At 38.7% G+C, this 17,646-nt stretch overlaps 1 protein-coding gene across 1 annotated transcript in view; it reads right to left on the bottom strand.

Moving 5' to 3' along the window:
* Positions 1-17,646, bottom strand: part of LOC117694656 (testin-like) — a 55,949-nt gene that overhangs the window by 19,673 nt on the left and 18,630 nt on the right. The window contains exon 2 of the mRNA XM_034485629.2: positions 794-859. Within this exon, the coding sequence (XP_034341520.1) occupies positions 794-796 (3 nt within the window). The 5' untranslated portion in view covers positions 797-859. The remainder of the gene's footprint in view (positions 1-793; positions 860-17,646) is intronic.

Genomic DNA, 17,646 nt, shown 5'->3' with positions numbered 1-17,646 from the left:
AGAGACCTGGGAGGTGAGAAACTCTCAGGACTTAAAGGGAGGGACCACAGATGAAGTACCCTACAGTGGGGAGAGGTAATTTGTAGAGCTCACCTCCAGTAGAAAGACAGGGCATCAAAGGATGGAGAGGGTTGCAATCCCAGAGTCAAATCTCTGACCCATAATTGTTCCTGTCTAAAAGAACTGGAACAATGGAAAATGGAGATGAGCATGAGGTAAAGAAGGCCCAAACTAGAATCCAGCTCAATGGGAGGTCCCAAGGCCTGACACTATTACTGAAGCTATAGAACACTCACAAAAATGGACCTATCATGACTGACCTCCAAAAACCCAACAAGTAGCTGAAAGAGTCAGATGCAGATATTGTACCCAACCAATGGACAGAAGTAGCTGACCCCTGTGAATGTATTAGGGAAAAGCTAGAAGAAGCTGAGGAAGAGGGCAACCCTGTAGGAGGACCAGCAGTCCCAATTAACCTGGACCCTTGAGGTCTCTCAGATACTGGACCACCAGCTATGCTGATATGAGGCCCCCAACACATATATAGCAGAGGAGTACTGGGTCTGGGCTCAGTCAGAGGAAATGCACTTAACCCTCAAGAAACTGGAGGCCTCAGGGAGTTTAGATGTCAAGTGGGATGGGAGAAGGAGGTTGGGGACATCCTCATGGGGACAGAGGGTGAATTGGAGTTATAGGGAACAGTCAAAGAGTGGACCAAGAGGGGGATAAAATCTAGAGTCTAAAAATAGATTAAATACAATTTTTAAAAAATGAAGGGTTTATATTGACTCACCATTCCAGAGTATGGTCCATCGCATCAGAGAATCATGGCAGAAGGAGTTTTAGGAAACCAGTAATTCTGCATTTACAATCAGAAAGCAGAGGAAAAATCAATGTTGCTGTTCAGAGCCTCTTTCCCTCTTTAATTCAGTCCAAAAACCTTGGCTATAAAATGTGCCTCCAACATTTAGGATGAGTTTGCCTACTTCAGTTAAGCCAATCAAAAAAAAAAAAAAAAAAAAAAAAAAAAAAAAAAAAAAAGATGATTCCTGACAAGACACACCAGAGTCTAACCTAATCTAGATAATTCCTCAAAGACATGTCCACGGCCTTCTTTTCTTCATGATTGTAGGTCCTTTTGACAATCCACATAAAACCTCACATTATCCAAATTAAAACTAATAAACATCAGAGCAAGACTAGATTATATACAGATGGACTTAACAGATCCCTACAGAATATTTTTTTAATGGACATGGCAAGCATTCTTCTTGGTAACTCATCGAATTATATATACCTCTAAAATATACCAAATTTTATTTTGCAAGTTAAGTGTTAACAGATGCAAAACAATAAACATAGCTTTTTTTCTAAAACACAGTAGAAGTGAAACAGGAATCAATAAAGGGAAAAGCATAGAATCTATACAAAAATGCAGATACCAATCAATAGACATAACCTCACTAGCTTAAAAGTTAGCATACAAAGAGAGATTCATTATGCCATTTCCATTCACCCCATGTCCTTACTTATTTACTTATTTATATGCATACAGCTATTTTATCTGCACATATGTCTGTGTACTACATATATGCCTTGTACCTGCAAAATTCAGAAGAGAGTGTCAGATCCCAGTGGGACTGCAATTACATCTAGTTGTTAGCTACCATATAGATATAGAAATTGAACACAGGTCCTCTGGAAGAGTAGCCAGTTCCTTTAACTGCTAAGCCATCTCCCAAACTCCCTTTTTATATATTTTTCATCTTTCTGTATTGACATCTCAGATTCCATGACTTCCACCAACTGGTTCTTTTCTTCCTTCAGTAGTTATCCAGCAGTGATTTGAATGAGATATCTCCCCCTGTTCTTTGGTATTTGAATACAGGTCCCCAGTTGGTATCAGTTTGGTGGAGTCTTAGAAGGTATGGCCTTGCTAATGGAAGTACTTCATTAGGAGCATGTTTGTAAAGTTATAAGACTCTCAATACTTCAAGTTTACTCTCTCAGCTTGCTGCTTGTCCTATGAAATGGGAGGACAGAATACCATGCCTGCTGTTTGCTGCTATAGGGTACTCATCATCATGATGAATTCTTACTCCTCTGGAGTTATAAGCCAAAAATAACCATCTTTATACCAGTTGCCTCAGTAATGTCACTTTATCATAGCAATAATACTGTAATTACTGTGCACTCTTTTATTATTTTATATTATGCTTTTATTTTTCCTCTGAAAATTTATTTTCTACTGTGCTTAATTTTCTACTTTTATGAATTACCCCCATCCAACCATTTAAAAATGTGCAAATATATAAAAAATAAATCTCAAATCCACATTTGAGAGAAAACTTGTTAATTCTCTCTTTCCAAATCTGTGTTACTTCAGCAAACATAATGATCTCTACTTCCATCCAATTACTTCCAAATGCCATGATTCATGCTGTCTTTGCTCTTTACTAAAATTTCATTATATATATATATATATATATATATATATATATAGAGAGAGAGAGAGAGAGAGAGAGAGAGAGAGAGAGAGAGAGAGAGAAAGAGAGAGAGCATTTTATCTAGTCAGCTCATAAGGGAAAGAAATGGTTCCATTTCCTACCTAATGTGTTTTCTTTCCCAAAATCTAAAGTTTTATTTATTGCAAATTTTATTTATTTTTTATTGGACATTTTATATATTTACATTTCAAATATTATCCCTTTTCCTGGTTTACACTCTGGAAAACCTTTTTTCCATCCTCACTCCCCCTGCTTCTATGAGGGTGCTCCTCCACCTACCCATCCACTCCTGCCTCCCCACCCTGGCATTTCCCTACACTAAGGACACTGAGTCTTCATAGGACCAATGGCCTCTCCTCCCATTGATACACATCAAGGCCATTCTCTGCTACGTATGTGGCTGGAGCCATCTGTCACTCTATGTGTATTCTTTAGTTAGTGGTTTAGACCCTGGGAGCTCTGGGGGATCTAGTTGGGTGATATTGTTGTTCTTCATATGGAGTTGCAAACCCCTTCAGCTTCTTCAGTCCTTCGATAACTCCTCCACTGGTGACCTTGTGCTAAGTCCAATGGTTGGCTGCGAGTATCCACCTCTGTATTTGTTAGGCTCTGGCAAAGCCTCTCAAGTGACAACTATATTAGGCTCATGTCAGCAAGCACATAGTGGCATCTGCAATAGTATCTGGATTTGGTGTCTGTATATGGGATGGATCTCAAGGTGGGGCAGTCTCTGGATGGCCTTTCCTTTAGCCTCTGCTCCATAGTTTGTCTCTGTATCTCCTCCCATGAGCATTTTGTTCCCCCTTCGAAGAAGTATTGAATTATCCAGTTTGGTCTTCCTTCTTCTTGGATTTCAATATGTTCATCTTGCATATTCTGAGCTTTTGGGCTACTTGGGCTTGTATCCACTTATCAGTGAGTACATGCCATGTGTGTTCTTTTGTGACTGGGGTTACCTTACTCAGGATAATATATTCTAGTTCCATCCATTTGCCTAAAAATTTCATGAAGTCATAGTTTTAATAGCTGGGTAGTACTCCATTATGTAAATGTACTACATTTTCTTTATCCATTCCTCTGTTGAAGGATATCTGGGTTCTTTCCAGCTTCAGGATATTATAAATAAGGCTACTATAAACATAGTGGAGCATGTGTCCTTGTTATGTCTTGGAGCATCTTTTGGGTATATGCCCAGGAGTGGTATAGCTGGGTCTTTGGTTAGTACTATGTCCAATTTTCAGAAGAACCATCAGACTGATTTTCAGAGTGGTTGTACCAGCTTGGAATCTCAACAATGGAGAAAACTTCCTCTTTCTCCACATCCCCACCATTAGCTACTGTGAATATTGTAGCAAAAAACATGGATTGCCAATATGCTTATAGTAAACTTAGGCTTTTGGTTTTTTTTTTTTTTTACAGTAGTGTCACTTCTAGGTCATGTAGTGATTCTACTTTTTGAAAGCTTATGTACAAAAAGAATTACACAGCTGTACCAGTTTAAATCTTACCAGAGATACAAATAGGAAAGGAATTCAAACATGTGTTTAAAGGTCTTCAGCAGAAAACTCATATATAAATACCTTCAGCAAAGTGGCATGACACAAAAAATCACCATTTAAAAATCAGGAGCGTACTCCTGGCCAAGAGCACTGTTCCTTCTGTTCTGGGTCCAAACACTAAGCAGATCCTAGGCAGCTCTGTCCCCAATCTCACAGAACCCAGAGGAAGCAGGGCCTCTGAAGAGCTCTAACCCAGGCAGTATCTTAGGTAAGGAAACAGTAACACCTGCCCTAAACAGGGAGTAACTGGGACCCACTAGGATCCAGGAAGTCACACTTGGCCCAGAATACTGGTTCCTTCCAATCTGGGCTTGAGCACTGAGCAGATCCCCGGTGGCAGCTTTGCCACCAATCTCACAGAAACCAGAGGAAGTGGACCTCTCAGGAGCTCTAATGGGCCAGTATCTTAGGTAAGGTGACAATACTACCTGCCCCAAAAAGGGATCAACTGGGACCCACTAGGACACAGGAAGTCACTCAAGGCCCAGAGCACTGGTTTCCTTTCTCTATGTGCCTAAGCACTGAGCAGAACGTGGGCCCCAGTTCTAACCCCAGTAGTAACACCTACCACACACCATTCTGATACAACCAAGATAATAGGAAAGACAAACTCCAGTCAGAGACAGAGCAGGTAGGACTAAGGAGATTCAGATGCTGAAAGGCAAGCACAAGAATCATAAGCATCAGCAAACAAGGTACTTGGTATTATTAGAACCTAGTTCTCCCACACTAGAAAGTCCTGAATTCCCCATATCAGTAGGAAAGCAAGATTAAGATTTAAATTCACTTCTAATGATGATGATAGAGGTCTTTAAGAAGGACATAAAAACATTCTCAAAGAAATTGAGAACACAGGTAAACAGTTAAAAGCCTTTAAAGAGGAAAGACAAAAATCCCTTAAAGAATTACAAGAGAACACAACAAAAGAGGTAAAGGAATTGAACAAAACCATTCAGGACATAAAAATAAAAGTAGAAACAATAAAGAAATCACAAAGGAAGACTACCCTTAAGATAAAAAAAAAAAAAAAAAAAAACCTAGGAAAGAAAATCAAGAGTCATAGATGCAAACATCACCAACAGAATACAAGAGCTAGAGGAGAGAATCTCAGGAGCAGAAGATACCAGAGAAAATATTGATATAACTGTCAAAGAAAACACAAAATGCAAAAAGTTCTTAACACAAAACATCCAGGAAATCCAGGACACAATGAGAAGACCAAACCTAAAGGTAATAGGTATAGATGAGAGTGAAGATTACCAACTTAAAGGGCCAATAAGTATCTTCAACAAAATTATAGAAAAAAATTTCCTTAACCTACAGAATAAGATGACCATAAACATACAAGAAGCCTATAGAACTCCAAATAGAATAGGCCAGAAAAGAAATACCTCCAGTCACATAATAATCAAACACCAAGTGAAAAAAAGACAAAGAAAGAATATTAAATGCAGTGAGGGAAAAAGGCCAAGTAACATGTAAAAGCAGACCTATCAGAATTACACCAGGCTTCTCACCAGATACTATAAAAGTGAGAAGATGCTAGACAGATGTCATACAGACCCTAAGAGAACACAAATGCCAATGGAGGCTATTGTACTCTGCAATACTCTCAATTACCATAGACTGAGAAACCAAGATATTCCATAACAAAACCAAATTTATACAATATCTTTCAACAAACCAAGCATAACAAAGGATAATAACAGGAAAGCTTCAATACAAGGAGGAAAATTATGTCCTATAAAGAACAAGAAAGTAATCCTCTTCCAAAAAATCCAGAAGAAGTTAGCCACAAAAAGACAATTCCACCTCTAATAACAAAAATAACAGGAAGCCACAATCACTGTTCCTTAATATCTCTTAACATCAGTGGACTCAATTCCCCAATTAAAAGATATAGGCTAATGGAGTGGATTTGTAAAAAGGACCCAGCATTTTGTTGCATACAGGAAACCCACCTCAGTGACAAAGACAGACTCTACCTTAGAATAAAAGGCTGGACAACACATTTTCAAACAAATGGTTCTAAGAAACAAGCTGGGATAGTCATTCTAAAATTTCCAGCCCAAGAACACAAAGGGAGGGACTCATGGCTCCACCTGTATAGGTAGTTGAGGGTGGCCTTGTCAGGCATCATAAAAAGTGGATGGACTTGGTGCTTAAAAGTTTGGATTCTCTGGTGTTGGGGAATTCCAGAGCAGGGAGGAGGGAATGGGAGAATGGTGGGAGCACATCCTCATAGTAATAGGAGGAGAGGGAATGGGGTAAGTGGTTTTGGGGGTAATGGGAGAGGAGATAACATTGAATCATTAATAAATAAAATATCCAATAAAAAACAGATATTGGGTCAGGCAATAGTAGTTGAGCAGGCAAGACTTTTTGTCAACAGTTTATTATGGTAATTTTGTATAATCCTCAAGGACAAGGTATTGTGGAAAAGGCCCATGGAACTTTAAAAAGATTGGTGAGACACGTTGTTGCTGAGACAAAGAATAATGCTGACCTGTGAGCTTGTTGAGTGCCCTGATTGGGGAACTTTGCTTGACTATATTCTAGATGGGACAAGCTGCCTTGCCTCAAGTTTTTAGACCTTGTGGGATAGAGAATTTAAAAGAGGAACTTTGTCTCTCACATTCTTCTTGAAGGTGCCCAGCTATTAGGACTCAATAATGTACTGGTATTGGTTCAATATGGGAGTTAGCAGACTACTTTTGGAGGACTACATCTGAACTTAGTCAGGAACATGTTAGCTACCTGGCTGTAGCTCTCTGTGATATTGGGATAGTAAGAGACAGTGTTGGGTCAGAATCTAGATTTCAAGCAAGGGTTATTGCATGTTTTGGAGCTCTTTTAATTGTCAAGCTAAAATTGGTTTTGCCTCTTCTACAGCATTTGTTGTGGGTTGCATTGACTGTATAAATTCCAATTATGTTAGTGTGTTGAAACCTGGCATGTCTGTTATGGGGAACTATCAACCAGATTTTGTCTCACTACCTGAGTATTAGAAAACCTTGATTTTCTGAAATAAAACACTTGAAAATGCTGCTGGAAGAAGTGAGTTAGGCTTTAAGCAGAAGAAAGAAGGTAGCAGGATTGATTATTGCTGGTATAACAGCTTTAATTCTATTAATTGCTAGCACCACTGTTACTGCAATAGCATTGACACAGTGAGTTAAGACAACTATTTTGGTTAACTATCTAGCAAATTATGTTAATAATGTATTGAGTATACAAAAGGATTTATATAGGTATCTGGAACAATGAAGGATGCTATATAACCCATTCAAATTATCTGAAGGAGGTTCAGGGTTCAAGAGTTAGGAGACATCCCAAGAGTTATGACAAATATTATTAGAGTAGTGGTACTTTTGAAATTCACAATGATTGTCATTATAATTACAAAAAAGCTTAAAGACACCTGTAGGATATTTGGCATAATATCAACACCTCTCTGGGTGTCTTAATTTTGCATAATGAGGTTATGAATTTAAAGAATGCTACTCTGTTGACCTTTGATGCTGCAGATAATGCTGATAAAATTATCCATGGCCTGAGCTCAGTATTTCCATTTTAGACAAACCTCAGGAATGGCATATATAGCTTGATCAGGCTAGTCCTTCTTGTCCTGGGAATACTTTTATTCCTGCCCATCTTGATAAAGCTTATTTTTAACAACATCAACATGTTGGCAGACTAAGTACATGGCTTAAACCTGAAAATGGACCCTTAGACAGAGTTATTAAATTACAGGCTGGCAAGCCAAGGACAGGTAACATTCTGTACAGAGCCTTACCAACCTAACACAGAAATGCATTGCCTTTGATAATGCATATTCCATGATGGGTAAGGAAGGCATTCTTGTCAGAATGATCTAAGACAGGTTCAGTCTTGTTAACAAAACAAAAAGGGGGAGAGATGAAGAGCCTTTGGGGATGCTTGGCAAGAAACTGACATGAGCCAAGGACAAAGAAATGGGCTGCTTGGCAGGAATATGACATTGGCCAAGGACAAGCAAGTAATCTTCAAGCAAAAAATGGACATTAGACTAGAACAAAGAAGTATTTTCAGGTAGGAGTCTAAATCCTAGGCTACAACAAGAAGTAATCTCAGGCAGAAATCTAAATATTAGGCCAGAACCAAGAAGTAATTTCATGCAGGATTCTAAATTTTAGGCTAGAACAAGGAAGTAGGCTTCAGACATGAAAATGACCTTGGGCTAGGAGAGGGAAGTAGGCTGACATACTTTGGTCATCCTGATAAGCCTTTAGAAACAGTGACCATTGGAGTGTTCAGGTAACTGGGTTTAATTCCTTGCTTTCTCTTTGACTATTCATGCTTATTGTATTGGCTTGTTCCTTGACTATTTGCATCTATTGTATTGCTAGAACCCTCAACCTAGAATTGACCTTGTTACATGTATGTAATCAAAATTGTATATAAGCATAAAGAAAGAGGGGGTATAGGATAGGGGCTTTCTAGAGGGGGGAATTGGGAGAGAGGATGACGTCTGTACTGTAAATAAATAAAATATCCAATAAAAATAATAAAAAAATAAAAATCAAGAGTGTTTCTATATGCCAGCAGTGAACTTGCTGGGAAATAAATAAATAAATAAATAAATAAATAAATAAATAAACAATCACAATTCCTAACAATTTTTAAACAATTATCAGGGCTGGAAGATAGTTCAATTGATAAAATACTTGCTACACAAAGGTGTGTATAAGAGTTCAATCTCCAGTACCCAAAGGTGAGTAAGTGTGGCTGCTCACCAATTCTCTGGACAGGTGGAGATTGAGCAGCTTGAGGACAAGCTGGCTAGGTAACAAGCCAACTCCTGCTACATTAATAAAGTCTGTAGCATCATCAAAGACAAGCAGCATCAACATGTCTCTATATGCACATGCACACATAACCACATATGTGTGCACCTAAATACTCGTAAACAAATTATACACACATGCTATTAACAACCACAAAACCCACACATTCCATCTGACCCACTCGTACCTACCCACCTGTCAACATAAATACACACACACACACACACACACACACGAGGTAGGGTTAGAAGAACATAAGCAGGAAAGGAAAACTAATGCAGGCTCCCTAAAATAGTGTTTTCTTGTTCACAGAATAGTCTGCCAGGAGAAATAGCAAGAAAGCATATGAGTAATTATCTAAACAAGACCAGTATTGAAAAGAAAAAGACCCTAGAGCCCTAGTAAATATCCAATCCAGCATCTGTTTAACTGGTTTCCAGTCTCAGCCTCAATCTCAAGACTTGATCTTCTGACTTTCCTGATCATCCAGTTGTTTTTTCATGCCAGGGAATAAACCTGGCAATCATCTATACAACACTGGTCATTTCCATTACATGCATGCACATAAAGTAAATTAATTAAATCATTTATATCAAAATGCTGTGGTAAAACTTATTTTTATGTATTCTGACAAAGAAAATGAATGAATTTTTAAAGCTTGAGAAAAGAACATAAATTAAGCTAAACGCTATAAAATACACTATTTGTTTATTTTATTATTAAATTTCCTATGCAAAAAAGTTATTTTATTTGAACAACTTCATAATGTAGATTTAGCATGCATTCCCCAGTATGTAGAAAAATTTACATAAATCTTAGCCAATCATAGATCAAGTAATCGTCTTCAAATTCTAAATTCAAAGTGGAAAACTGACACTTCTTTTAAGTATTACCATGTTTAAAGCTGTCATTTGTGTATAAATAAACTATTCCTCAATTTATATTGATCATTTATCTTAACTAAAACCTAGTCACTGTAACTTAAATTAAGAATGCTATTTTGTGCTGACATTGGAATTGCTAAGCTAATTCTCAAAAGGTGTATATAATATGAATTGGTATCCGTAATTTTCTGTCCATTTTTCCCTGTGGCAAGTTCTGCATGCTTAGCAGCATTATTCTGTGCCAGGGCAATCCCAGGCAGTTGGTTTTTCTTGTTTGGTTCTTCTTGAGGCAGCAGACGGTGAAGAGCATCAGTGAGAGTAAGACCTGATTTTACAAGATATTTAGGGTTGCTGTATAATAATAAGATGTTTACCTGTCTTAAGTCTAAGTCACTTTGTTGTGATAGCTGAACTGTCTGTCTGAGTTTCTCTGAGGCCAGAAACTGTTTAGCACTTCATTATAAAACAGCAAGGGATAAGTGAAAAGATTTATTGCTGATGATCCTTTCTCTGGTGAATCAGCCATAACCCTCTCTAGATAAACTGACTAGCTCTTTTGGACCAGAGATGAAGGAAAGGAAAATAATTAAGATTCTGAATAGAGAAAATTTTTCACAAACAAATATACATCCAAACATTCATATACCTAAACTCTGGCCAGGCCTGACCATCTGTCACAACCAACTCCACAAGTATTCATGCATGATTACATAAATACAGATATACCTATACACAAAGATATAGACAAACAGACATGTGCATATGGATGGTTGGGTGGATAGGGAAAACCTCCCCAAGCCAAACCATTGAGCCACCAATTTTATTTCTTTTCTCTGGTCTTTATATACCTTCTTAGACAAAAAAAAAATTCTTTTAGAACATTACCTCAGAGATAAAATGCTACATCAAATGGGAGCTTCAGAAAGATGTTGACACTATGTTCAAGCCAATGTTTCATTATAATATACTCATTAAAAGTTCAAAGTGACAAATTTTATGTGACTTTTATAATACTGCACACCTACAACTTTATCCTTAGATGTAAATGTTTTCTGTGAATACACAATTGTCCCAGTTCTATTTCTCTTTTAAGTGTAATTATGAAAGCTTATTCTATTTCTTATTATGCACCCCTTACTTACTATTCTGAGCAGTGGGCACACTTTGCTCTTGATTATAACTTTATTACATCTTTCTAGCAACTAAAAGCATCTCTAAAAATTTTCTTCTAAAATCATTGAATCAAATCAGGAATAATATATAATTATTATCTATTTTTCTATATGGCATCACCACAATATAGCACATCTTCTTTGTTCTGCAGATATCTGTTCAAAAGGGGTATGCTAATACCTAGTGATAATTATATATTTAACAATAAGAAAATCATATTACTAGCAGGAATCTTCCCTAAAATGAATTTCTCCTTGGCCTTGCCTATCAGAGAAAACATATTGTGAATTTTAATCCATAGCAGACTCACCTCAGAAAGATCAACTACTAATTATTAGCTTCTCCTCTCTTGGCTTCTGACAATTCTGGCAAGTTCAATACTTTCAAGAATTGTACAAGAATTGAACAAAATTGTGATAAGTGAGCCAAAAGTTGTTCTGATATTTACTGGTATGGAGGATAAGCACCATGAACTATAAATTAGCCAAGAAGAGAATGCATCAAAGATTGTAGGAAAATAATGGGATACCTGGCAGTAGATACCTTTAAAAATAAATTTACTGGGATAAACTGTGATTAAACAAGAAGGGGGTTGATGACACATTCAGAAATTCCAAGAAGAAAAGATATGTGGCAAAGCATTAAGTCAATACCACAGAAAAATAATTAGATGATTGAAAAGTGAGCCTATGCTTGTGAATGATGCAAGGCTTATTGCCTTTGTATCCAACTGGAAATAGAACTCCTTGACAACAACAACAACAACAAAAAACCCTTTCATCCAGCAAGAACAAAAACTGCTCAAAAAAAAAACCTGGCAATGAGTTGGGCAGTGGTGGCACGCACCTTTAATCTCAGCACTTGAGAAGCAGAGACAGGTGGGTTTCTGAGTTTGAGGCCAGCCTGGTCTACAGAGTGAGTTTCAGGACAGCCTGGGCTATACAGAGAAACCCTGTCTCGAAAAAAACAAAACAAAATAAAAAAACAGATTGTTTTGAGAAAAATTGTGTTAAAATTTTGGTGATGACTGTATTTGATCTGTAGGTTGATTTTGGTAGGATGGTTGTTTTCACAAGATTTTTCATCTTCTGCTATTTTTAATTTCTTTATTAGGAGTCTTAAAGTTTTTATTTAAAAGGTTTTCACTTCTGTTATTAGTTTAGTTCCAGGATATCTTAATTTTTGAAGTTCAATTTTTTAATGTATGAAGCCATAATCATTTATTTACTTTGTAGGAGTGGGAGTTAATCTTAATGCTTTCAATATGTTAGGCAATGTATGCAACAAGCCAGCCAAGTTTCTCTGTCAGTAAAATAATCTTCATTCATATTCTCAATTTTACACATTCTCAGTGTTTCAACTGCTATAAAAATATGTCTTTTCAAAGAATCAACCTGAATAAGGGCTCTAAAAATCATTCTGTGCAACTATGCTACAGATGCTTGATAGGAATGAATTTGAATGCCCCATGGAAAGCCACTAATATGAGTCATATTGTGCCTTCAGGAGAATTACATGCCTTCCTAAAACAATCCAAATATTGAAATTTTATCGGGACTGTACATCTATTTAAGGCTATAGGCTCTACATTCAAGACTCCAACCTTGCCTGTGTTATTAATGAAACATAGATAAAAGTATTTGAAAAAAATTTATCTGTATGATAAGGAAATTATTGTTTTGGTGTTATTCTATGAACAATGCTTATAATACCATATTGCTTGCATGATAATTTCATTTCAGTAAGTATTATGTAGTAATTTGGAGATGTCTTTCAGCATCCAGGAAGATGTTCACAGTTTTCACAATTTTATCTAGGATAAATTTATATCAGATAGGTCATCTTTTAAATACAGAAAAATATTTGAAAAATCAATTCCATGCATTTTATTATCTCCATTCAATATTATCACTTGTTCTTTCCCTAGCATGATATGCAAATTATTGGCTAACCCCCACAGTCTCTGAGAAGCAAGGGTCTGGATCAGCCTTTGCCATTCAGTTATGAGGCTCTAACAGACATCACTGCAACACTGATATCCTCTAGTTAGAGAGCTCTATTGTGATGCAAGAGGGACTTGAGAACACAGTCCCCTAAGCACCCATTGCCCTTTTCCATCATGATGCTACTTCAGCCATTCCTTGTCACGGCTCCTGATAGTAGGCACCAGACCAGGTAGCACTCTGGACCCTAAGGAAGGGGGTCCTCAATGTCCCTCATAATTCAGAATGCTTTGATGATTGCCCTGCTAGTGTATGCAGAACTGCCAGGTGAAGCAGTTCAGTATTGCCCCATGCAGGTCCAAGAACAGCTATTCAAAGTTCCCTCCTTGAGTTTTGTTTGGTTCCTGAGGTCAATGGTCATGTGAGTTTTGTGTACTTTGTCTTTTGGGCATGTTCACAATTCTCAGGAAGGAAAAGAGCTCTAAAAGTCTACTGCTTACTGCTTGTTGGCAGTCACCATTAACAAGTACATTCACTGGCCCTTTAAGTGGTAGTAGCCCATTTCCTCACTTATTGTTCAATAACTTTATTGACTAAGTGGCCAGATGAATAAAAAAAGCCAATGAGCATCTGCCTAGATTTTGCCCTCTGACTTTTGGCCACAGGTTTCCCAGTCTCCACAACCTAGCACCCCCTTAAGTACCCACCAACAAATTATGGCACCCTACTCCAGTGGAGAATGTACTTTCAGGGTTCACAGCCTCCATGACCTAGGACCCCTTCAGTTTCCCCCAACCAGATTATGACAACCTACTCCCATGGAGGAAGCACTTGATCAGCAAAGACCTGAGGGATTTTGTACCTCCTGAGCTCCATAGATTGACTTGGCATAATTTCAGGTGTCTAAAGCTCTATGAAGACCAGAGATTCAAAAAACTTGATGCTTAAGTTGCAGAAAAGCTACAGAAAACTCAAAGCTCTTATAAAGGCTTCAATGAATAAGAGGACCCTGGAACCTCTGAGAGAACTGAGAGAGAATAAGGAATAGACACTTCTACTTTCTCTGAACATTCCTGGAGTCATAAGTAACCCATTAACCAGAGACACCAGACCATGTGATTTTCAGCCTGCCACCAGAAAAAAAAAACTAAAAGAATGGCCACATTTTTTGTGCCCATACCTGGGAAGGTAAAAAGAAGGCTACTGGATTTGAGGAACCTATAGAATTTAACCATTCACCTTCCAGAGCAACTGCAGTATCTTTAAAACATAGTATTGCCGATGCCAGTGAAAAGTTCAAAGAAAATCACCCAGTTCCTGGGCTATCTTCAGCTGACTCTGACCAGCTGACCAACATGGACAGGTAAGTTTCCCATATATTCAAGGTTTCCTACTAACTTTCCTGTCTAGACAAGGAGCTCTGCAATCTTACATTTCTTTCCAAGATGCTCAGGGACTGTCCCTATCCACCCAAGAGATGCTGAGATTAACCAAATGTTTTCAAGGGTCAGAAATCCCAAAGAACCCTCACTTGTGTTGAATAAAATCAAACATGTCTCCTTTTTTGAAAGAAGATCCAAAAGTTCATTTTCTACCAAAGGGGTCTCTAATCTTTCCAAATCTCCAACAAATAGAATTGACCAATAACCTACTGGTCAAGGGAACTACAACAGGTCCCATCAAAGAGGGCTCCAAACCTTTTTCTTCAAAAGAAAGCAGAGTGGTTTCACTTTTCCCCAAATAGATTAAGTCCTACCACCTCTCTCCAGGAGATTTAACAACTTTGACAGCTGACAAAATGTGGTTGAGAACTACTCCCTCTCAGAAAGACAGCCAAAGATCTTCCTCCTCTCTCCCAAAGGGGCCTATGCTGTCCAAGTCTAGTAAAGTGAGCTTAAGTCCTGACCCTGATGATCAGGGTGATTTCAGAACTTCCCCAATAACCCTATAGGGTTTTGGCAGTTCTCCAGCATTCAAAAATGGGCTCGTATCATCCGTTACAGACGAAAGGAGACTATACTCAATCATGATTAATCAAAGTAGCCTCATCCTGCTTATACCTGCCAAAGGAGAAACAAAACTTTCCACATATATAACAGGGGCTCAAAGACCTTTGCCATCTTTGAAGGTATTTTCGAGAGTTCCACACATACCCAAGAAGTACAATCTCTTGATTTCAGCCAAGGAACTCTTGTGACTTCTGTACTTAAACAAAATAATCTAGCACTTTCACCATCTTTTTCAAAGGTTCTAAGACCTTCCCAATCTCTCAGTGGCACTAGGATTGTCCACATCTACAGAAGGTCAAAGACATATTCTCAAAAGTATTCTCACTCAGAAAAGGAAAAGGGGTAACTGAACATCCCCATTCTAACAGAAGGAGACTGAGAGATGCTCCTTCTGAACAAAGGAACTTCACAATGTCCCTATCAGACCAAGAGGACTTCAAATATTCCTTACCAGACAAAAGGACCCTCTTCATTTGTCATCAGGCCCAAAAGAGCCAACATTAAGCCAAGACATTCCAATGAGCCATGTGAGCTCCACATTTGCCCAGGGAGCTAAAATAGTACAACCATTCATAGCTGCCCAGAGATTTCTAGGACATTCTGCTCTTGAAATTCATACATATACATCAGAGATACCAGAGCATCTTGAACATGTCCAGGATTCTCTGAGTACTACCATATCTCATAAAGAGATTGTGTTCCTTTATGTTATAATAAAATCTCCACTAACTAAATGTCGCTTCATTGTGACATATCTACAACAGATGTTCTAGGATATATTCCATCTATTCAAAGAGTTCTGGATCCAACCTTATGTGAACAAGGGGCTATGGGATGTGACATGCATACACCAGAGTCTGTAGTATCCTCCCCATCCAAAGAAGGGGATTTCTTGCATTCCACCTGCACACATAAATCCACAGGACAATCATAAATTTTACAGAATATAGAATCTCCTCACGAGTATCAGCAAACTGCCACAACTACACAAGATATCAACTCTTCCTCATCTGCACAAAGAGCTGTTAGTCCTTCCTCATACCCATTATTGTTTCCCAAACATCCTACAAATACCTGAAAGGCGCTGTGTTCTACCTTATCTTCTAAATGGTCCTTGGAACCTATTTTGCCCATTCAGCTAGCTACAAAACAAGCATCCTATGCAAAACATCTTTCCCCTTTTCCAGGTGAAGAAAGTTTTCTTGAAACTTCCACAAGTACATGGAGAGGTCTGGTAACTTCCCCATATGTCCATGAGTTTAAGTCTTTCCACATATGTCTATGATGCTATAGTAGAGTGCACATCAACAAAGGGATCTCAAGTACCTTCTCCTTCTTAAGCCATAGTCAAGACTTCTACATGGCCCTTACAACCCCTCTCCCGGATCTGAGGCCTGGCGCAGACCCCTGCCTGGTCTGCTCCTGTGGACACCAGATTCCTCACAAGACATCCTAGAGGGTCCACTGAACCAAGAGCAGTAGGTAAGAAGACCCATGCACTGCCCTGTGCCCATAGCTGGGTGTTGGGGAGTGCTCAGATTCCAGCAGACCCCCAAACCCCGCCCCTGCAGAATAGCACTCCCCTTCAACCCCTCTCCTAGATCTGAAGCCTGGCGCAGACCCCTGCCCAGTGGGTTCCTGTGGACACCGGATTCCTCCCAAGACATCCTAGAGGGTCCACTGAACCCAGAGTAGAAGCACTCCCCTTCTGCCCCTCTCCAGGTTCTGAGGCCTGGCTCAGACCCCACCTGGTCTGCTCCTGTGTGGACACCAGATTCTACCCGAGACATCCTAGAGGGTCCACTAAATCCAAAGTGGCAGAGGTACCACTGAACTCAGAGCTGCAGAAGAACAACAGAACTCAGAGTTACAGACAACATATCCTGAGATATCCTAGAGGAGCCCCTGCACTCAGAGTGGTAGACACTTTATCCTGAGACATCCTAGAGAAGACACTGCACCCAGAACAGCGGACACCTAGCTGGTCTGCTACCCAGGGAGACACCATATACTGAGGCATACTAGAGGTACCACAGTACTCAGTGCATCTGGAGAAGATCACAGAGACATCTGGACACCGAGGAGATAAGACACAAGCAAGATAACTGGAAAGGTAGGCTTCAGTGAGAGACAGAGAGTACAGGTGGCACTAGAATTAAACAGATGGTGAAAGGCAAGCACAAGAACGTAAGCAACAGAATCCAAAGTTACATGGCATCATCAGAACCCAGTTCCCCCATCAGAGAAAGCCCTGAACACCCTATCACACCGGAAAAGCAGGATTCAGAAATAAAATCACTTCTAATGATGATGATAGAGGACTTTAAGAAGGACATAAATAACACTCTCTATAAATTTAAGGAGAACACAGGTAGACAGATAGAAGCCCTTAAAGAGGAAACACAAAAATCCTTTAATGAATTGCAAGAAAACACAACCAAACAGTTGAAGGAATTAAACAAAACCATCCAAGATCTTAAAAATGGAAGTAGAAACAATAAAGAAATCTCAAAGGGAGACTATCCTGGAAATACAAAAACTTGGAAAAAGATCAAGAGTCATAGACATAAGTATCACCAAAAGAATACAAGAGATAGAAGAGAGAATCTCATGTGCAGAAGATACCATGGAAAACATTGACACAACTGTCAAAGAAAATGCAAAATGCAAAAAACTCCTAACCCAAAACACCCAGAAAATCCAGGACACAATGAGAAAGCCAAACCTAAGGATAACAGGTATAGA

The sequence above is a fragment of the Arvicanthis niloticus genome, chromosome X, assembly GCF_011762505.2.
Source record: "Arvicanthis niloticus isolate mArvNil1 chromosome X, mArvNil1.pat.X, whole genome shotgun sequence".
NCBI lineage: Eukaryota > Metazoa > Chordata > Mammalia > Rodentia > Muridae > Arvicanthis > Arvicanthis niloticus.
This window is presented reverse-complemented; position numbering and strand designations above follow the sequence as displayed.